The sequence below is a fragment of the Oryzias melastigma genome, linkage group LG7 (assembly GCF_002922805.2).
Source record: "Oryzias melastigma strain HK-1 linkage group LG7, ASM292280v2, whole genome shotgun sequence".
Lineage (NCBI taxonomy): Eukaryota > Metazoa > Chordata > Actinopteri > Beloniformes > Adrianichthyidae > Oryzias > Oryzias melastigma.
In genome coordinates this window covers 13,107,842-13,129,319 of record NC_050518.1, presented here as the reverse complement: position 1 = coordinate 13,129,319, position 21,478 = coordinate 13,107,842, and the positions used below count along the sequence as shown (strand labels likewise).

At 42.4% G+C, this 21,478-nt stretch overlaps 2 protein-coding genes across 6 annotated transcripts in view; both read right to left on the bottom strand.

The window, feature by feature from the left end:
* plxnd1 (plexin D1) overlaps positions 1–10,787 on the bottom strand; it is a 74,362-nt gene extending 63,575 nt beyond the window's left edge. Inside the window, exons 1-4 of the mRNA XM_024293277.2 lie at positions 9,200–10,787; positions 7,452–7,628; positions 4,752–4,883; positions 3,496–3,596 (exon numbers count right to left, since the gene is read on the bottom strand). Coding sequence (XP_024149045.1) covers positions 3,496–3,596; positions 4,752–4,883; positions 7,452–7,628; positions 9,200–10,411 — 1,622 coding nt within the window. The 5' untranslated portion in view covers positions 10,412–10,787. The remainder of the gene's footprint in view (positions 1–3,495; positions 3,597–4,751; positions 4,884–7,451; positions 7,629–9,199) is intronic.
* Positions 10,788–13,295: 2,508 nt separating this feature from the next.
* The window catches only part of tmcc1a (transmembrane and coiled-coil domain family 1a), a 41,350-nt gene continuing 33,167 nt past the window's right edge, over positions 13,296–21,478 (bottom strand). For 4 of the 5 annotated variants that reach the window (XM_024292756.2, XM_024292758.2, XM_024292762.2 and 1 more), the window contains 4 exons: positions 19,118–19,375; positions 18,341–19,032; positions 16,964–17,099; positions 13,296–15,427 (listed from right to left, as the gene is read on the bottom strand). In XM_024292756.2, coding sequence (XP_024148524.1) covers positions 15,113–15,427; positions 16,964–17,099; positions 18,341–19,032; positions 19,118–19,375 — 1,401 coding nt within the window. In that variant the 3' untranslated portion in view covers positions 13,296–15,112. Of the gene's footprint in view, positions 15,428–16,963; positions 17,100–18,340; positions 19,033–19,117; positions 19,376–20,276; positions 20,494–21,478 lie in introns of those variants that run through there. The other variant, XM_024292761.2, reaches the window with a different exon arrangement.

Genomic DNA, 21,478 nt, shown 5'->3' with positions numbered 1-21,478 from the left:
TTAATACTTTTACTAAAATCATATTATAATTGGTGACTTGTAACTTGTAATGGAGTAATTTTTACTGTAAGGTATCTGTACTTTTACTCAAGTATGGTTTTCAGGTACTCTTTGCAACTCTGCTTGGAACTAACCAGCCAGATTCCAGCTCTGATGAAGATGTTAATGGATCAATTTGTAAGCAAGTGGATGCAATAGAGGTTGTGTCCTGCTGATTGTAGTTTGTAAGAATCAACTACAAGCTTTTTTAAGCCGTATTTTTTTTATCAATTCACAATAATTTGAATAAAGAAATACCCAGAATTGCTATTTTAATCCTAAATTTCTGTATAAATGTCCTCTATCATAAGCAAAATGCTACAAGAACATGTTAAAAACACCAAAAATACAAACTTCATTGGAGCAAGACTCAGATACTTTCACACCACTAACACAAAAAACAATCATTTATTGCAGAACCTCGGAAAAATTCCAGACTAAAATGTCACTTCTGCTTTTTTTTTCTTTTTTTTTTTTTGAAATAAATGTAGCTTTTAGTGTCAAACTACACAAGAAAAGTGTGTTGCTATAAGTCAAAGACTAAAAGAAAAGTTGTAGAGAAAACATGCACAGGCAATGTTCACCTGAAATAAATAAGGAGGAATTCAAAAGTAGACTAACAGGTTCATTCCCTATTTCAAGTACAGACAATTTAGGAGACTGTTAGGCCTATTAAGTGTTGTTTTTGCAGTTAAGAATGAAACGGAAAACCAAAAAGGAACAAACTCTTTTGCAATAACAGTTTTAGAGCAAATTGAAACCTAGAACTTTCCCCTTCCAACCATATTTTCTTTGGAAAGATTTTTTTTTTGATTCGGCAAACTCGAGATTTGGGGACTTTTGTGTGCAGATTACTCACAGTTAGTGTGAACTGTAAAGTAAGCAAGCAGGAAGCGTCGTCTTACATCTCACAAGCGGAAGATGTGGAGGCTCGTGTCAACATCAACAAGCAGCTTTAATCTTAAGTCATTTCATCTTTCCTTTCTCCGTGTGTCTCAAATTCTTTCCTAAGATGTGTTTACATCCTGCCTGCTAACTCAAACAATTTGGTCAAATCCTTCTCAGAGAGGAAAAATTTGCCAAAAATAATTGATGTATGCGACACAAAACCGTTAATCAAAAGATTAAAAAAAACGACACAGATCGACATGATTGCTCTTGCCTTCCCTCTCTGCACACCGCCGACTGTAAAAGCTTTTTAAATTGCTCCTTAAAATAAACAGTCGAAATTTGCAGCTGAAGTATGACCTGTGAAAACTCATCACCTCCTAAGTGTCTGATAAGGTGGGAAGTCAGTGAGACCGTTATCCGGCAGCAGAACATATGAGCTCCTGAAGTGCTCACAGACACACACAGATAAGCATGTGCAGATAAGCACGATAATTTGTGAATAGAAAAGACGGCACGTCATGCATAATTTGATTCAAATAAAGATATTTAAGTGCTTTCTTGTGACATGTGGCAGATGAAACCGGTACCAGCATGAATAGAGTGATCAAGGACTGGGATTTATAGGAACTAGCTATCTTTCTGACAACAATGCGGCCTCCGACAAGCAAGGAGACACGTTTTCATGCTCGCTCTACACGCAGAGACGTCAGAATCATGCATTTAATCAAAGCGGGCACCCAGAGACTGTGGTGGCTTAACAGATTAAAATCTAGCAGTTCCTTTTATTCTGTGTCCGCAGTGACTGTAGTGGTGTTAGACAGAGAGGTGATGGAGGAGACCATCCACCCCCACACTTCAACCTCCTGATCCCCCAGGCTCTGAGGCCACAGCGCCCTGCCCAACCAGCAGGACTGGACAAACACCAAACACACTCATGACAGCAGCTCTGAGAGCCACGCACACTCGCGCTGACACTTGCACGCAGCCTTACACACTTTGACATTTCTTTGTAAAAAGAACCAGTGTGCTCCCCTCCCACACCGCCATCACCACAATCAACACTCCTTTGTAGAGGAAGAGAGGAGGACGAGGGCAATGGGGGAAGAGAAGAAGAGGGCTAGGGGGACGGATGGCTGGATGCTCAAAGCTGCAGGAGAATGCAAGGGCAAGGGAAGCTGGAGACGGGGCGAATCGCAAGAGTAAAACAACGCACTGAAGCGAGAAAGGGGCCGGGATAAAGAGACGACAGCTCGATAAATAAGGAGAGAGAAACAGGCAGATGACAGTGAGGCGGTTTGACCGCGTGCACACATTCACTCCTCCAGCTTCCAATGGCCGCAGGCAGCGACAGAACCTCTAGAGCTGCAGAGCAGCTCATCACAAAACTCACTATCTCATCTAATCTTCTTTAATCACCAAGCAACTCACACACACACACCAACAAACAAACGCAGCTCGATAGCGTGCATATTCTCCCTGAAAGGCAGCAATGACAGGGCCAGACAAGCAGTCCTGACAGGGCCGCATTAATCACAGCGTTCGCTCGTTTGCTCACAGCGCAACTTCAGCCAAGTCACTTCTTGCAGAGGCGCTCCCAACCAGAAAACTGCCAGAGAGTCGGGGGACAACTCCAAACAATGATGTTACTCCCATGTCGGTGTTTGAAGAAAAGACAAATTAATTGTGGCTCAACAAAAGTCTGAGTAAGCAAACACACTCACTCTGGGGCTGCCAAGATTTAATGATAAGTTTGGAAAAAGATGGTGAAATCTGGAAAACAGTCAGTGGTTTTACTGAGGCAATGTTTAAACAGTCAACTTGAGTTTGCTTATGATATCAGTCATGTATTGTTTCACAATTACTTCACAGAAAGTCGAGGACTTTACTGCAGCTGGACAGAGCAGAGCAGAGCAGAGCAGCTGCCGTTTCCATGACTTTTGATTATGTCTGAAAAGTGGCAGGAGTGTGGCCAGAGCTCAAGATTATTTCATTGAGTTATGTATCTTTAAAGATCTACTTTGAGGAAAATTGTGTTTTTGGTGATTTTTAACATCTTCTTGTGGCATTTTTCTCTTGATAGAGGACATATATCAAGAAAATTCATCTTAAAATAACATTTTTTTGTATTTATTTATTTAATAGTTGTTAAATATTAGAAAAAAGGTTGTTGTAAAAAGGTTTTAGGTGGGACGTAGAAGCTGCTACGGCAAGCCACAAGCTTCATTCTGATGCATCCACTTGTATCGTTCAAGTTGGCATCTGGATCAAAACTATTACGGTAATCTTAATTTGGAGTTGTAAGAAGCTGTAACCTAGCGGGGGAAACAGTAAACAGAAGGATGTCGGGAAGTGGGTGCAGGCTTACTCCACACAAACAGTCCCAAGCACAACTCAGAAATTAATTTCTGAAACTGTGTTTTTGATTTTGCCTAAAAAAATTATAATTATAATTAAAACACCTCCAGGAATACTTTTACAGTAGATCAAAAGATGATCGGAGAGCAGGAGTGCAGATTTTAAGTCAAAAAAGAAAAAAAAGGCTTAATTCAAGGGGGAGTTTCCTACCTGTTTTCTAAAGTGCACCAGCCGCAGTAGGCGTCTCCTGCCCCCAAACAGCTCCTGCAGCTCTTCCACTGGTCACATTCTGCCACTTTGATTCTCAGCATCTGTCAGAAAACAGAAAAACATTTTCTTGGAAAGATGAAAGCGAGTAATTTTACCAAGACGCAGTAGGGTTGGGCTAACAGAAATCAGTGTTACAACAAAGCACAAAGGTTTGCTCGAGAGACAAATTTGATTTTTAAGCAAAATGGGTTTTGGCAAGATGCTTTCATAAAAAAAAAAAAATCTGCATTTGCAGCTCCTCAGATGTTAGATTATGCTGCTTTCCTCAGATTTACGTAATTGGGTCATCTATGGGATTTGCACTGATGTGTAAACAAAGCAAGGAACTTATTGACGTCACCTCGGCTTCTGTGATAACACCAAATTTTACCGTTATTTTGAAATAACAAGGAAGTGAAAAACATACGATTTGAAATTAAAAAAGGGATTTTGTTTGTGTGCAACTATTTTGTTTACTTTTACTGCTTATGTAGCATTATAATCAATGACGTCCACTAAGCATTCTACTGATATCCCTCGAGTGACCTACATATTTCAATGTGCAGGATGCAGAAAGACTGTAAATCTATTATCTGTGCAAAAGCGCTTATAAGAACCGACTTACTCATTTCTAATAGTAACAAAGGCAAAATGCATGCATTCTTCTACTTTTGCATAAAGCAACACATTTATTCAAATCGGCTGAAAAGTTGTTATAACAAAATACAAACTCTTTCTTTTAACTTTTTTTTAAAGATTAAAAATTGACAATAAAAGTTTTTTGCAGCATACTTTTTGTTGCTCACCAACACTACAGATCTAGTGCAATATCTAAAAGCAGCTGAAGCTTATCAGCGTGCATATCAAACCTTGCCTCTCCAGCAGGAAGCCCAGTGATTTAATCTCAGTGGAGTCGACTGACAATAAGGTGCATTTGTGCAGTGTAACATAATAGCTGGAGGTGCAGCCACATGTTATCTTCGGCACCACCGTTATGAAACCAATTGGTTTAGAAATGCAGCCCTGAAAGCTATTCAGGAAGTCTGAGATTTACCACAAATACGGCAGTCTTCTGTTAAAAAGGAGGTTGGAAGATTTGACGGATGAGAGCAAATCTAAGGTTTTTTTTGTGTGTGGTTTTTCTGATAGGCGGGCGTGAGCAAATGAGTGCAACAGCAGCGACGTTCAAACTCTTTGCTCCTTTGTGGTGCTCTTACATGGTGAGAGGTCATGACATATAGAAAGTTCCTGTCGCTGGGGTCAAAGGTCATGATGGGGTGGACCGCTTCGCCGGATGGCAGCTTCAGCGTGGATTGGCTGGCCACGGTCATGTTCGACAAGAGGGTCAACTGTGAAGAGGATTCAAAGAGAAAAAACAGTTTATTGAAAGAATGTGTGTATATTTTTGTGTGTTCTTTGAAACTTTAGAAGAAGGAAACAGGATGCAGCTACAAAGGCACATTACTGTTTGTTGATTTCTGAAGAAGACTTCTCCCTGCTGAAATTTATGCCAAACCGTAATACCCAGCTCAAAAAATGTGATCTTCATTGAGTTTCCTGACTCATTTTATGTCCCATGTGTTTAAAAGAAAGACAATAAGGTTTAAGAAAGTCAGTTTGTTCTCCTTTTTTTCTCCTTTTTCTGAATGTTTTTATCTGCAGCTTCTTAAACACAGTTTAGGAGGGTCTTTGTTCAGCCACTGTGCCTAATCTTACTCTGCCAAGGAGTGATTTATTGACACAGTGGCTTTCCTGCAGCCAAAGATAATAAAATGGTGACAGATTCCCACGTATGCACAAACATATATGTGCACACGTTTACGTGCACATGGACAGACACAGCGTTCTAGCGAAAACAAACTGTGCTGCTGAGTGAGACTTCCTGTCATGCAGACAGTAAAAGCTCCTATTTCTGCAATTTCGGTTGGGCCTGTCTACTGTGAAGACGTCCCAGCATCCCGAGGAGCTGGCAGACTGGTCAGCATCTGGAGACAAGTGCTGGCTGTGTCGCCTCACACACAACATGCAGTCACACAAGCACAGAAGGCAAAAAACGTCACCACCCACCGAGACATACTGATTAATGTTAAACCGGAGCAGACAGAGGCTTAGTAAACCTGTGATGAAAAGCATTGTCTTAATCTCCAAACATCAGTGCCTGTTTTAACACCACCCACCAATCTGCACACACATCGGTAAGCAGCTGGGCTTGCGCCTTCACCCAGAACCCCAGCGACTAAAAATGCAAATTAAAAAAAAAGGACACCGTGAGATGCAAGTAAACAGCAGCCCACACACCTGGAGAGGGAAAAGAATGGAAGCAGAGAGGAGGAGTGCTGAGGTGAGCTGTGGCACAAAACGCCACCCGGTCAGCCAACAAAACACCTGCTGTACTGCAGGTCGCTCCGACTCCATTCTGAGTCTGTTTTCATGCAGATGAAAGGCCCCCATTCAACCAGGGAGTGCTCAGCTGTGCTGCAATCTTGCGTGTTTGTGTGTAAAATAAAAAAAGAGAAAGATTGAACTTGAATGAAAGTTCGGCGGCAAGAAAGAGATGGACTCTGTTTGCACAATCAAAGCTCTTTAATGGTGGAGATGAAGAAAAGAGGAGCCGAAGGGCGGATGGAGTAAAACTGGACAAAAGTGGGTGAGATAAGGGACGCAGAAAATTGAAGTAATGGGGGTGAGTGAGTGGGGGGGTAAGGAGTTCATTAAAAAAATGCATGTAATTATAAATTACTTCAGTCAGGTCTCTCTCAAAGACAGTAAAAGAGGTCTAACTTAATCTCAGCCAGTGCGCGTTCATGTTTAGTCTCAGCCAAACTCACAGTTGGAATCACATTACGCACACTCACAGCACCATTAACCCCTGTAACGGCTCTATCCTCGGGGCACGCACAACTACTACCACACACCAGACCCACAGACAAACAGTGAGAGTCATGCTACTAAAAAGCACCAAAAAAAATGTTTAGGGTCATATGTATGCCAGATTTTGTGTATGACTGGTCTGACAAGTACACACGCAGCACGTAATTGCAGGGTAATGCTTCATCTGAGTAAACACATGGAATCACTAAACCGCTCATGCAGGCCAGCAAACAAAGTCCAACACCTAAAGACACAGTCAGACCTGCAATTAGCTAACAGACACATGCAAACACGCTCATGCACACCACTGCTTACAGCATCCCAACCAGTGTGGTGCACAAGGACAATTACAGCATGCTCAAAACCAACCACCTTAAAAACGTCTGCTGCAGCAGGATTTTAACGTCGTCAAAAGCAGACGGCTAATTCAAAACAATAAAGTCGAGAAAGCGGTCGCTTTGTTTCCTGAGGGGGAGCCTGTTGCACCAGCAGGGAGCTCGGTGAGGGGCAACAAGGAATGCGGCTGACACAAGAATTAAGGTATGCTGCTAATTGCACGGGAAAGGTTTTTTCACACGCTGCGCCGTCTGCAGATGTTTTAAAGCTGAGGTCGGGGCTCTGCACACGGCGGGGCTGAGTCACACGTTGTCACGGCTTTCTGTTGATCTCCCAGACAATAACCATCTCTGAGGGTCATTAAGCAGATGATTAGGAGTACTTAAGGTTCAAAATGGGCACGGTGGTGGTGGTGGTGGGTGAGTGCTGACAGAACTGAGAAGCAACAAGATAAAAGCACAAATTCCAGCTTGTTCTAAAGTGGCTCTAAATGCTTCATTGCACACCTACAGTATGTTTGCTTTCTTGACAGCCACATCAGAGCAGCTGTGTGCAATTCGGAGCGTTTCTGGTGTTCTGTGCTCGGGGGCCTGATCACATTAAGCATATTAACTCCATTTCAGCGTGCCTACTTTGTAACTTTGTGACGTCGTGGGATTACACACATTTAGAAGTCCCAGAGGTACACACACATGCACAGTCGGCCTCACCTTGCGAAGTCGTCCTTTACTTGTTCCCAAAAAAACCACAGTGTGGTTATGCACATTGTCCACTGATACTGAAGTGAGGCCTGAGTATTCAAACAGAGGGAGGGCCCTCAGGGGCCTCTGCAGAGCCAGGGGGTGCTGCAGGTGGGCTGCGCCACAGTCCAGCTGATTGGGGGTCAACTGAAATACAAGAAAACAAAATAGGGTTGACTTTGGTAAAGAAGATCAAAAAAATCTCAGCAGAGAGGAAATGCTGTAAGTTTTCAGAGCCGTCTACTTGACATGGGCTCACATGGCCATTCAACACCCATAAGGCTTTGCTTTGATAAAACATCACTACCCCAAGTGGTCGCTCTCCAGTCTGCTGGGAATACTTTGAATATTTCAGAGTTTGCACGGGCCAAACAAAAAAAAAAGGAGAAGGCGAAACACTGAAAGAATTAGGCACAGTGGATGTTTGTAGAGTTCTTTTTCCCACGGGCTTTTCTGCTTTCAGCCCGTCTCTCTTATCATAAATTGTGTGTGACTTTCCGTCAGTGCCGGCCTTCAGACTGTCAACAACAAAAAGCATCAGGCATCCACCGCCGATAAACGCAAAACCAAAGAGGCAACCTTTTTTTTTTTTTTTTCTTCCCTCCCCGAGTGATACAGTAAGTGGGTTGTAGGACATCAAGAGAGAAAATATCAGCACTGAATCTCTTTGAAAAGAGAAGACATCTGTCATCTTTTTGGAGGGCCTGTAGGGCCATTTGGGATGGTGTTCACAAAACTTTTCATGAGAAGAGTGGCCCCGGGGCCACAGACAACAAGGATGTAATAGTAAAGAGGGCAAGTGCCTGACCTAATGGCACAGTGCTGTTGAAACAGCATCATGTGACTTCAAGCCTGTCACTCAGCATGAAAGAAAAGCTGAAATTTCACCAACTCAGACAGCAAATGTACAAGCAGACAAAAATAATATGTAATGGTAAAGTTCCCCCCACGGGCGAATACGCGGGCTGGTATGCGAGTGGAAAATACATGATAGTATCTGACCACGTGTTCAAAAACAAAGCGACTGTTTGTCCTCAGAGTTGTAGTTGAATTATTATAAGCAGAACAAACTCAATAAAACAAGCTTGGAGGTTATTAATGAAAACGTTTTTATTGGACTCCTTTTTTATGGGTGTGCTTCATCGGATGTTAAGAGGAGTCTCCATGTTCCCACAGCCTTTAGAGTGGAGGATCTTTGATGACCTTTCCCTCCTTACATGAGAGATCCTGTCTCTGAGTCATGAGCCTCGGGGTTAGAAAGGGAAGAATCGTTCATGGAAATACAGCAGTCATTATTCCTCTCAAAAACAAGAACATTTTTTGATGGAATTTACTCATTGTAGCATTTTGAAAGCAGCACTGTTTACAAAAACCCTTACAAATAGATTTAGATTTATTTGTTTATTATTAAATGCATTTTTAATAGGCTGGCTGCCTCAGTTGGGTGTTGGAAACCCTAAACAATGTACCCACAAGGGGGGGCCGGATCAGGGTTTCCCTGTGCCCGTCACCAGCCCGGATAAAATACAGTTGTGTTAAGAAGGGCATCATGCGTAAAACGGTGCCAAACCACCTGTGCGCACCACAAAAGGTGCCAAAAGGTAAACATGTGATGAATTTTAAGAAAATAATGAACATTTTAAACAAATTCAATGTTTTAATGAACTTTTAAAACTAGAATAAACTTTGATGCATAATTTTAAATTCCATTTCCTTACCTGTAAGTTTTTCTTCTGGATGCAGGCTGACCCCGAGCCCTGGTTGACGCTGTCCAGCACGTGCACATCACTGCTGGGGGAGCTGGAGCAGTTCATGCGGCTCTGTCTGATCTCCTCTTCCACGTCTCCAAACCTGAAGGCGCACAGAGCGGACTTTCTGTCCGCTTTGGAAAACACTCCGAACAGGTACGGCTCCGGGCCGCTCGCGTCCTCAGCGTTGATCTCCGCGGAGTACACAGACAGCAGGCGGTTGTAGATGTTCCTGCTAGATCCACATTGGAGCGGCATCTGGATGTAGGACTCCGTGAGCTTCCTGCTCTCCAGTCCCGCGAGCTGCCGGGGGTTGTCGGTATCCAGACATATCCTGGCGAGGATGCTGTTGGGCTGGCTCTCCTTGTGCCCAATTTTCGCGTCATTGTTGAAGGCAATATAGGAATAAGTCTTTTGGATGAAGGCGTGGACAAAGTTGAGTTTGTTTTTGGTCTTAACCTCTTGTTTGATCTTAAACACGTTTTCATCTGAGGGGCTAATGTCATAGGTGAAAAGTCTGGATAAATCCTTGATGTTTAAGGAGCGGATGGCGATCTCCGGGGTGTTTTCAAAACGCAAGTCCTCCTTGCTGTGGTTCTTGGGGAAAAACTGGGTTCCAGCCCCTGTATATGTTGCCCCAACTAGTAACCTTGAATTACCCCCGTGGCTCCTGAAGATGAGTCCGACAGTGGATGCGTTCGGGTGATTGGCAGCGATGTTGAGCATGCTGGGGAAGACGGTCTTCTCGCCCTGGGGAGGAAACTCCACCGCTATCTCGGAGATGTTTTCCATTTTTCTCAGCTCACAGAAGCCCTGATACACAGATCCACACACCACCACGACCCCTTGCTCCCGGTCCAGCTTTAGGAGCTTGTTGTAGTTGTCTGTGAGGGATTTGGGGTGCTCGCACGGAGCCTGGGGCAGCTGTGGCGCATGGCACAACAGGTTGTCCTCCACCGGTCCCGTTCTCTTCTGCGCCTCCACAATCAGGGTCCTGTTCAGTTGGTAAACTGTGTTGACGGTGGCCAGGTAGACCCTTCTGGAAACCGGTTCCACCACGAAATTATTGGTCTGGTTTGGAGACGCGAACGCCTGTTGGATGTGCAGCGCGCTGGCGCTCCTGCGCGTCTCCAAAGCCAGGACGCCCAGAAGCAGAACGGCTATCTCCATCGAAGGAGGCATTCTTCCTTCTGACCGGTTTCCGCGTGTTCTGTGCCGAGAGGTGCATTGAGCAAAGACAAAAATCTCCCGTTTGTTCCTACAGCGACAATAGGAGAGGAAAGGCTGTTTCCTGCTTCACGCCTGAACCCAGAATGACGCGATAAGGGAGTCGTGCTTCCTCTTCAGGCTGCATGCCTCCTCTGCCTCTGTCCCCCTGCCTGCCTGCCGCGCAGCTCAGCAGTCTGTCTCATGAGACATGCCGAGACACAATAATGGCTCCAGATTTATCATTTATTGTACTTAAAATATTCTAATTCTTAAAATAGAGCGCGTCTTCTTCGTGCGTAAAATGTGCGCACCAGAAGAGGAAAAGCAGGCTGGAAACTTATTCACACAGTCAAAAATCGATTATTTGAACAGCCCGACTAATAAATGACAAATGTAAGAAAAACTGGACTTTAATAGTAGTAGGGGTGTCATCTCATTAGCGCTGACGAATGGAGCTGCCTCTCTGTTGTGACATATTGCATGTCCCACGAGGGCGCTCAGTCTGCTGTGATAAATGATCACAGCCTTATTCTTTTTTTCTTAAAACATTTTAGTCAAACATATCGGCTCAGGTTAGAACAAAATGTGAGAATGACTTAATATGAGAGATGACTTCTTTTTTTTGGTGAGTCTCTATCCAGGCGCTGTGGTTACGCCTATCTAAAGGTTAATGGCGGGTCACGGTGCCACTCTCTGAGCTGTCCTGTCTTTTGGCCCTTTGATTAGTTCTGCAGATCTGGAGGTTCCTCTTTCTAAGCGCATGCGGCATGGTAGGAAGCGTGAAAGTGCTACCAGATGGACGCATAAGCGCACCTTTCCGGGCCCTGACATTCGCATCCAACACAGCTTTCTCACAAGTCATAAATATTCACGTTCAACACATGCGCCCCCACTCAAGAATGCACGAACGCCACTGACATTTTTTTTTTGACTCTGGATGGAGTGCATATGCTCCCACATCCCCGAATAGAAAGTAATGATTACGCGCAGTTTATCAGACACTGCATAAAATCGGCGAGCCAGAGAAGTGTTATCATGGATGCAAATAATTAAAGTTGATGCTGAAGCGCGCGCGCCTCTATTGGCTCTGCCGTGGACTCCTCTGGGGACAGACTTGCAGCCTGCGCTCTCGCAGCCTCCCTCTGGCCACTTGCAGCTTTCAGGCGGGCGGCTAATTGCGTTAGGCGTTATTTTGATAGGGCGCACAGCCATGTGCATCAAATCAGGCGCTCTGATAAAGTGCAACATAATCACCCGCCTTCCCCATTAGGTCTTCGCGTGGCTCAGAGAGGGTCAGGTCCAGCCTCATCATGTAATAGACGCGAGGAAGGAGGCAGGGAGAACAGTGGAGAAAATGCTGCTCCTGCTGCTCTTTTCTATAACTTTTAGTATTGAGGAGCTTTGCAACCAACCTGCATCCGTGCTGATAAGGAGTGCCACTTAACGTGCGCTGGGATATGGGCAGCCCTCCTCCCTCCCTGTACTACAAACACAAGGACAAACCGCGCCTTCCCCGTTAACAGGCTAAAGAGCTCCATCTAGCGGTCAAGCAACGAATCTGCTTTTTTCAACCTTTTTTTAATAGTCAAAAATTACGGAGCCCTTGAACTGACAACCACTCAAAAATAAATAGTTCATTTAAATCAATTATTTGTGATCACTATTCAGTATCGTGTGTGCATAAATTAGCCTTTTGTAGCAAAACTTAGCATTACATGTGCAGAAAGTAGCATTCTGCTGGTACAAAGTGGCCTTTTGTGTGCAAAAGAGTAGAATGTCGCCTCTAATTAGTATGTTATGTGCACAATTAGTATAGTCACACATTTGTATTTTGTGCTCACAATTTAGTAGTAGGAATTGGAGAAATAAAAATACTAATTTGTGCACGCAAATTAGAATTTTGTGTTCACAAATTAGGAGTTTGTGGCAAAAAATAGCATTTTGTGGACACAAATTAAAATGTCGTATGCAGAAATAGCATTTTGAGAGCACTAAATAACATTCTGCGTGGGAAAATCAGCACACCGTGGCCTCAAATTAGTATTTGTGTGCACTAATTTGGATTTGTTGGCACACATTTGCATTTTGTTCACAGAAAATTAGTATTTTGTGGCCAAAAATTAGTATTAGCAATTGACGATACTAATATAGGCTACTAATTTGTGCACACAGCATGCTAATTTGTTCCCACTAATGCTAATTTGTGAGGACTAATCACAATAATGTGTGCCAAAAATAGCATTTTGTGGTCACAAAAGTTGAAGAAACTGAAAAACTCATTTGTATCAACACATTCAGTATTTTGTGTGAACAAATTAGCATTTTTGGCCAAAATGTTGTCATTTGTGAGCACAAATCAGTAATTTGTCTGCAAAAATTAGCATTTTGGGTGCAAAAATGAGCAGTCTGTGGGTACAAATTAGTATTTTGTGGCACAAATTAGTTATAAGAATTCAAAATACTTAAATACTATTTTGAGTGCACTAATGAGTATTTTCTGTTAAAAAATGCTAATTTGTGAGGACTAATAAGTATTTTGTGAGCAAGATTTGCCATTTTGTGCTCACAAATTTGTGTCTTGTATGTGCAAAATAGTATTTTGTGCATAGCCACAAGTTAGTGTTTTGTGGGCACAAATTAGGATTTTATACACAGAAATTAGTAGGCCTTTTTTGTGACCACAAATCAGTTGCAAGAAATGAACAAACTAAACTACAAATTTGTGCCCACAAAATATTAATAAAATGCAGTGTTGCAGCCACAAATGAAATTGATTAAACAATTTATTTTTTTAATGTCATGTTTGTAAAAAAATAAAATAAAGACTGCTTTAAAGAAAAACTGCTGACACAGCAAGGTCATTAATGCAAGTTATTTATTCCACACTTAGAAAAAAGACATCAGAAGGCACTGAAGTGGTTTAGCACACAACCGATCATCACAGGCTTCACTGAGGTGACATGCAAGGTCAAGCGTCGGCTCACCCTCAGCTCTGCCTGTTTTTTCCTTTAGAGATATCGATAAATCAATAAATCCAAGACCACTTTAACTACAGGTTAATCCTGAGGGAAGTCAAGTTTATTCTCATTTTGACAAGAAAACAAGCTAAAATCCCTTTGTGTTGCCTTTACCTTCAAACTCCTTCTGTTCCAAAGAGGGCATCTGCCTTAAGAGTGACAACTTCTGAAGTCTCTATAGAAACGGTTTCGAGCTGAACCTATAGACTATCAGGCGCTGTGCTAAAGTGCAGCTCTACAGTTCAGAGTTCAGCATGAAATTTAAGCTGGGCAATTCAGTGTACCAAGTTTTCTAATACTCTCTTTCTCTTTAGTGGGAACTATTTGTGCGCATAAAAAAAATGCAAAAAGCTCATCCAAAAAACTCGCCTCAGTGAGTCGGGGTGCAGAAACACAACCGAAGAGCTAAAGTCAAGGACGGGTTAAGGTCCACAAAGAAAGAAAGCAATTGGAAAAGCTCCATTCACTATTAAGACACATCTGTCCCTGTAACATACATTCAGTTTGAATGTGGAAAGAAACTAGACCCTCAGGGTAGCATCTTCATTTTGCCCTCTTGGTTTTGATTAGACATCAGTGTTTGAAACTAAAGTTTGGCACTGGGTGATTAAAACATTTACAGTGCTTTCAAAACCGTTATGCAGGGGAATATATGTTAGTACAGTATCATGTAGAGGCAGTGAGAACTTGAATGGCAGTGGAGATGACGCCATCCTTCCTGACCCAACAGGAAGAGCTGGACAAACACCAGTGCTTTCTCATCTCCAACCTGATCGCATCAAACATTACGAGTAGGGAGGAAATTGATTTTTCCTGGACGAGATTTTGAAACAATAAAACAAAGATTGTATGCCATTTTCTTAATGATAACATGAAGCTCTGTACACATGTTCAAGTATGGCAGATGGTTGACAATAAGCAGATGTTTTCTGTGCAAGTTTTTTTTTCTTTTTTAAAAAGCAGAAGCTTTGCCCCTGTTTAGTCTTCATGTAACATTCATAATTGTCCCAATTATGTTTTATAAAAACACAATAATTAAAACAGGAGATCTTTGCTAATAGAAATGCTAAGGAAGCCCAGTATCTCTCTGGTCATTTTGACACTAAATTCATTTTCAGTCCTTCAACAGTTCCTGTCAAATTCATCACAGCAAGAAAGGAGCAACCCTTTAAAAAGGTTTTCAACACTGGTTCAAATCCACCAAATCACAGAGAATTCTCTTCCTAAAGGCAATCAGCCCAAACCTCAGCAATCAAGCTGGAGCTTCAGGATGATCTACCAGCCGTTCTGACTACAAGTCTCCTTCATGTAGAAGTGAGAAGAGCATAATGCTACATGGTACTGAATAAAATTACTTTAAAAATAACATTATTAGAAATAAAATTATAATTGATAAAACTCTAAAAGATAAAAACAGTACAATGCTGCATCCTGTGAGAGAAAACAACACATCAGTTCAAAATGTAAACAGTTTTTTTTCTTTTCTAAATGTGAGCCTAGACTTCATTGCTTCCACTTTTTTTTTTTTTCTTTTTTTAAATCTTGATCCTAGGCTTTTGTCAAAGTGTGCCCAGCGTGCACAGCGTCTTCTCAGAGCAGTCACATTCTTCAAGCCTCCTGTGGGACAACAGTCAACAACACGCTGGTTTCAATCTGGTCATCCTGGGGGCTGCAGAGCCCGGTGCGTGTACCCAGACAGAGCGTCCCAGTTCCTCCACAGGAATGCCAGCAGGAGGATGAGGAGAAGGGTGGACAAGGAGCGTGAGCGCGTCTTCATGAGAGGGACCACGCAGTTGGCCACCGTTGAGACAAACACCAGAAGGACAGCCATTAGGGCCAGCAGCACATTGATAAGTTTCCCCAGGAGAGTTCGCGCTGTGGCGTTTTCCAGCCCCTCCAACTGGACGACCTGCTGCTGCTGCTGTTGGAGCTCCATCTTAGAAATCCTGGTCTGACATGCTTCCAATGCTTCCTGCACAGGAGGACATGCAGAGAAAAAAATTAGAAAGAAAGTCCCCATTTGCTAGTACCTCTAAAATCACAACATTCTCCTAGTGTGTGGCAGCTTCAACGCCCCACTGTGAGTTTACAATTTATAGACCTGTATCTCCCCCTGCTGTCATAGGGAGGAAGTGCAGTCAGACGACAGGAAGAGCCAGGAATCAGATGAGACATTCAGAAGGAAGTGCGTTTGTTTTGTACAAACAGAGAAGCTGATGGACAGCCTGGATTTCTTAGACTAATCTTCCTGTTTACACAAAACATGCGCAATGAGATAATGCCTGACTCTGGGAGTTGACTTGAGCCTGCTACAATCGCATCTACCATTACAGCCGCCGTTAACTTACTTACAGAAGCTTTCTATTACTGTAACGTTGGTCTGCTAAAGTTCTGGAGACCTTGTATGAAGGTCAAGAAATACTTAAATGAAGCAGATGAAGCAATTTAAAAATGAGTTTATTCTAAAATGTGACTAAACACTGGTAACACTACAGTAACAAAAACCTAACAGATAATTTTGTGAAAGCCAACGGGTTAAGAGATTGGATCACAAAGTTAAAAAGACAATAAATAATAAAAAGTAATCTCTTTGAAGGACATAAGATTTTATTTTGACATTTGCATAGTTAGAATTCATATTTAGTCTAATTAAAAATCTTTTTTTTTTTAAATGAAAGGGAACCTTATATATGGATTAATTCTGGTTGTGCTTACTGATATCTAAGTCATTTTGAGAGGCAATTAAGAATGTCAGACTGTATTTTTTAAGTTTTAAACAAAGCGGGGTATCAATATGAGTATGCTAACGTGACTAATACGTAGTGATGTTGGACTGTCTTTTGTCGTTACTAACAAGGTTAGGAGTTGGTGTAGTCATAGTCACGTTTGTTTTAGCTGTATCAGACTGTTTTTGTACATATTTCAAACAAAGTTGGGAGTTACAGGTGTTGTGAATATGGTAACGTTTCTAAAGTGGCTAACATGTATCGTATCACACATAAGTTCTCATAACTGTGAACTTTGTTATTAAAGACTGACAGATGGACAAAACTTAAATTATTTCGTCTCGCTCAATGTACCTTATATATAAAATAGATGTGACTTAATTTTAAAAAATGACCATTCATTGATGGCCTGCTCTATAGTGTGGAAAATACTATAAGTTTCTTCTGGGAGTTGAAACCCGGTTGAAGTTTTTGTGCGTCTTTACCGTTTACAACTGTACTTATCTCTTCATTTGAAATATAATGATCGACTGGTGTAAACCAGTATCCCATAGCTGATAAAAGAAACAGTTGAAGCAGCAAGTTCTTCAAGAACTGGTCAAGTAGAGGACATTTCTTCAGTGGACAAGAAATATGAACCTCTTTGTAAAGAAAGCTGCTAGGAAGCAAATATAACAAACGTGTAAATAATAATCCTTAGTGTTAACTTGAGAGGATTTTGTTGTACCAACACTTTTTTTTTTAATTTGGGGTGCTTGTGGATGCTGCTCTGATAGACGAACCTGGATGTCTCTGGCTCTCTCATAGGACTGGTAAGCAATCTTCTCTTCCATGCTGGCCAGCTCCTGTTTGAGGTTGAGGATCTCGTTCTGGTGAAGTTCTGTCAGGTCGTTGAGCTGCTCCTCCAAACGTTCGCACCTGAACATCAAAGTAAGAACACGTGTAAGCCTCAGCCATAATTGTCTTGGGTTGAGGAGCACGTGTTTAATTAGAAGAAACAGCCCCTGGGGGAAGAATCACACGGGCACCTGAGCGGACTAGTGATTTGCCCTGACAAGATTAGGAAGTGCTTATTCATCTGCTGACCTAACCAGCCAATCAGAGAGCTGACAGCATGTCTGACCAGTGGGACGAGCCCTGTAGGGGCCTGGAGAAGGATTTAAACCGGTTTATTTTGGCAGGCAAACAACTGGACGGGCGACTTAAGATAAAAATAAATATGATAAGGCACCTGACCTGTTTCCTTTTGATGTGAGTTAGGTGATTACTATGAAAAAAATTCCATCAACAACATTCCTTTCCCGTTTAAAAAAAAATCCTGTGGAGTTTTAAAACCCAAAGATTTCAAGTCGCTACTCAAGTCAAAACAACAAATTAACTTCTTATTTAAAGAGTTCCCTCAAGACATGTATATAAAACTGAACTTCCTTTTAATTATTAAAATAACATTCTCATTCGACTCCCTCACTTCAAATCCTGCATCTGGTTTTCTTTAAAGCAAATCTGGGGACATTTTACCAACAGGGACAAATTTGGCTCCACAAGGAGATGTGAGGTTCAGGGACAATTATTCTCCCATGAAAAGATCGAAAAAGAGCTTGTTGGTAATTCCTCCCTCATGGAGATCATTTCGGTTTTGAAAGACAAAAATAGATCGTTTTGGATGAGGACATTTAAGGAAGAAAAATGTTCTTTTCCAAGTTCAGCTCTTTATTTTATGCTGCTGTTCTAAATATTTTGGAAGGGCTGACCTTCAGGCTGGGACACTGATACCTCCACCTACATGTGCCAGTTAAAACATTCACCTCACTTTCAAAACCTTTAATATTTTTGGAAGTAGCTGTTGGAACTGGAGCATAAAAACTACTTAATCAAATTAGCTACATTACTTAATAAATCATTTAAGTATAAATGCAGCTTTTACTATTGTAAGCTGCACTTATGGATGTATAGACACAACAAAAGTAGAGTAAATAACATTCCGTGGGGATGTTCCCTGTAAATCTAATTACATCATTTTTCTTAAGAATATTTCTTTAACAATCTTGCTTCCTGGTGAGACATGGTTAAAAGATCAAGGTGATTTCCCTCCTGTCATAAAACAAATGTTCATGTAAGGTGCTTTAAGAATGTGACCTCATAGTATGTTTTCTTTTTACCTGAAGCGCTCTTCCTGCAGTGCTTGCATAACAACAGTGTAATCCCTCTGATAGTGGGTCTTCAAACCATCCAAGCTTTCCTCTAGCCTCGCCTGGCCCTCCCTCAGCTCCTGCAGCTCCTGCAGCAGCATGTCCAAACTAGAGCTCTGGCTCCTTTCCAACGTGTTGCCCTTGGAACTTGGTGGACCTCCGGGGGCCCCTGTGGTGCTGTTGGCCCCGGCTGAACCTGATGTAGCACTGGAGCAGTCGTCTTCGCTGCCATACTTTGGGCTGGACAGGAGGTGGTGGCCAGTGTTGCCCAGAGATCGTCCTCCAGCCCCCGTCACACCTTCCTCTATTGAGGGGTCGTCCAATGAGTCCTTGAGGGAAGGGATGTTGTCGGCGCTGCCAAATTTGTTGCGAATGCGAGTAGCGATCACCCATGGCTTAGACACGACCGCTCCGGCGGCTGTGTGGGTAGCCTGCGAGAAGCTGGAGAGGCCTCCCTTGACGCTGTCCACCACTCCTTCACTGAAGCCAGTGACCTTTGCCCCGACGTCTTTCAGGCCCTGCTGCATGTCCCGCAGGACATCCTTGGAATGGCGTGGGATGCCGTTGTGCTCCACTTCACGCAGCTTCCGATGGTAGTGCTCCAGTTTCCTTTGAAGTTGCTGGATAGTCTGTGCCGATTTCTGGTTCTTTTTCTCAAATACCTGCAACCCCAAAAAAAATGTACACATAGTGTTTTATTTCTTGAATAAAAAGATTTTGTTGTGATAAAAAAAAAAAGCACCGCACCTGTTTAATCCGTGTGCTTTGCAGCTTGTCAGCATTGTTGGCCAGTTTGAGATACTCTGCGACGTTGTCATCCCGAGCCGTCTGCTCGATTTTGATCTGCTCCGTGAGCTTGAGGATCTTCTGCTGCAGCTGTGCAATGGCCTGCTTGGTCCGCTGAGGATCAGGGGTGCCATCCTCAGCCGCAGAAAACGAACCGTCCGTCCCGCAAGAGACATTTAGAGGTGTTTGGCCAAGTCCGGTCACCTCCAGCCGGTCGATCTGAGGCACACAAAAGGGTAAACAGAGAGGATGTGGTCATTTCACAATGAAAAGGATTAAGCAAACCAAAAAAAGAAAAAAATAGGGCAGTAAGAAACCATGAGTTGCACGTGGTTCCTTATTTGTCATTTTGCTGACATCTGTATTAAATTTGAAACTTCTGCTTTTTTGTTGCCTGTTGTCTGGAAGGGGGGTAAAGGGAGTCAGCTTTGAAAGGCCACTACTGGTCAGTTTCACTCAAGTTTTAACTTCCCTTTCAGCTTTGACAAAGAAAAGAAAGTTAAGAGGAAAAACTCAATTTCAGAACACTTCTTACAGCTTAATGTTAAAACAAACTGATATAAACAGAATAAAAATATGATTTTATTTTGTAATTACTATAATCATATTTTTCCAACATTTTAATATTTATTTGTCATTACTGTTAAAAACACCAGCTTGATTGTTAATTTGCCAACAACAATTTCCAATAAATAAAATGTATAGGAAGCATAATGAGACCTACACACTCAACGAAAGGAAACTATTTCATAAGAAAAGTGGAGAAGGTGATTCATTTCCTCACCTAAAGGCAGAGGAACACGGACTGCTATGCTTTTATGATGAAAAGGCTCTCAGGTAACAGAGCTGAACCTGCCCGGACGCCGTAGGGGCTCACAATAAGACATGAATAATATGAAATATGCACCTTCCGACCACCATATTGGGTCAAGAACAACACCTGCACCGATTCTGGGGACATGACTAAGATTTGACGAACCCCCCCCGTCAGTAATAGAAACTTCATCCACTCAAAGCCAACTACAAACACAGATATTTTTCCACGTTTGACTTAATGTTTTACTTTAAACCACCAATAGTGAACGTTTCACCTTCAATTAGAACGAAAACCAGCGCTCACCTTTCCATTGGTAAAACGCAGAAACTGTTCCCAGTGCATTTTCCCCGCGGTGGTGGCGAGTCGTGAACTCTCATCTGTCTCGACACTTGGGCTCTAGCTTTGGTTTGTAAATATCAACAACTAGTCGCGCCGACTCTTTAAATCCCTCCGCGCTCCCATTCACCCGGCGTGTTGTGAAAAGTTGAAAACCACCTGAATCTCCAAAGCACGAGGCTCCGCCCACTGCTTTCCCCGCCTCGCCGCTCAGAAGGCAGGGATGACATCATCCCGTCAGCTGCACACCGGCGCGCGCGCCCGGCATTCGCTCACCATGAAACAAAGATCAGGGTAGTCACTATTTACTGAAAGGGGGATTACCTGGCCAAAAATAAACTTCTAACATACCTACAGGATATAAGCAGTCTTTATAATAAAACTGCTTCCATTTTTATCTAAATGTTGTAAAGTTTATTCTATTATTATCAGTGTTTTATATTAATTTACACCAAATTAATTAATACAGGTCAATTATCTATACTGAAGCAGCACAGAAATACTAAGGTGTTTATAAAAAAATAATGACTGAATATTCTGACAGACAGCAGAATATAAGGCAATGAAAAAATAAAAATCAGACAAGTCAGTCAGGGGCCTCTCTTCCTGCTTTCTCACAAAGCTGTCTAACTTCAGGGCTCAAGGCGAGTCCCTGCAATACCAGCGAATCAACTCCGTCTGTCTTTGCTTTTACTGCCACAAAAAGGAAAGGGCAGGAAAAACCTGTTGGACATCGGATTTCCCCACACAAACACACAAGCAGGAATGCTTCTTCTAAGAAGTGGAAGAGTACTCAGGCTGAATCCAAAACCTCTCAATTGACTGAAAATATTTTTCTTTGCTTAAAATCAATTTATGTATACAAAACTAACAAAATCAATCTAATTGGCAACTAAAACCTTTATCATTTAAACTAATGTTATCATCAGAAGGGTGACCATGTCAATAAGTAAATCAGAGCACAACAACAGGGTGACAAACAGCTGTTGACATTCCTGTTGCATTAAATGAACAGAACCGTCAACATGTCTTCATTAACAACTACATTTCTCTTCACTAAAAGATAAAGAGGACAAAGGACAAGCCAGCTAGACTCTCTGAACTGGAGTTCACAGTAACAGTGGTTAAGATAGTGTGATAAGGTCTGTACACCTGGACAAGCTGGCACT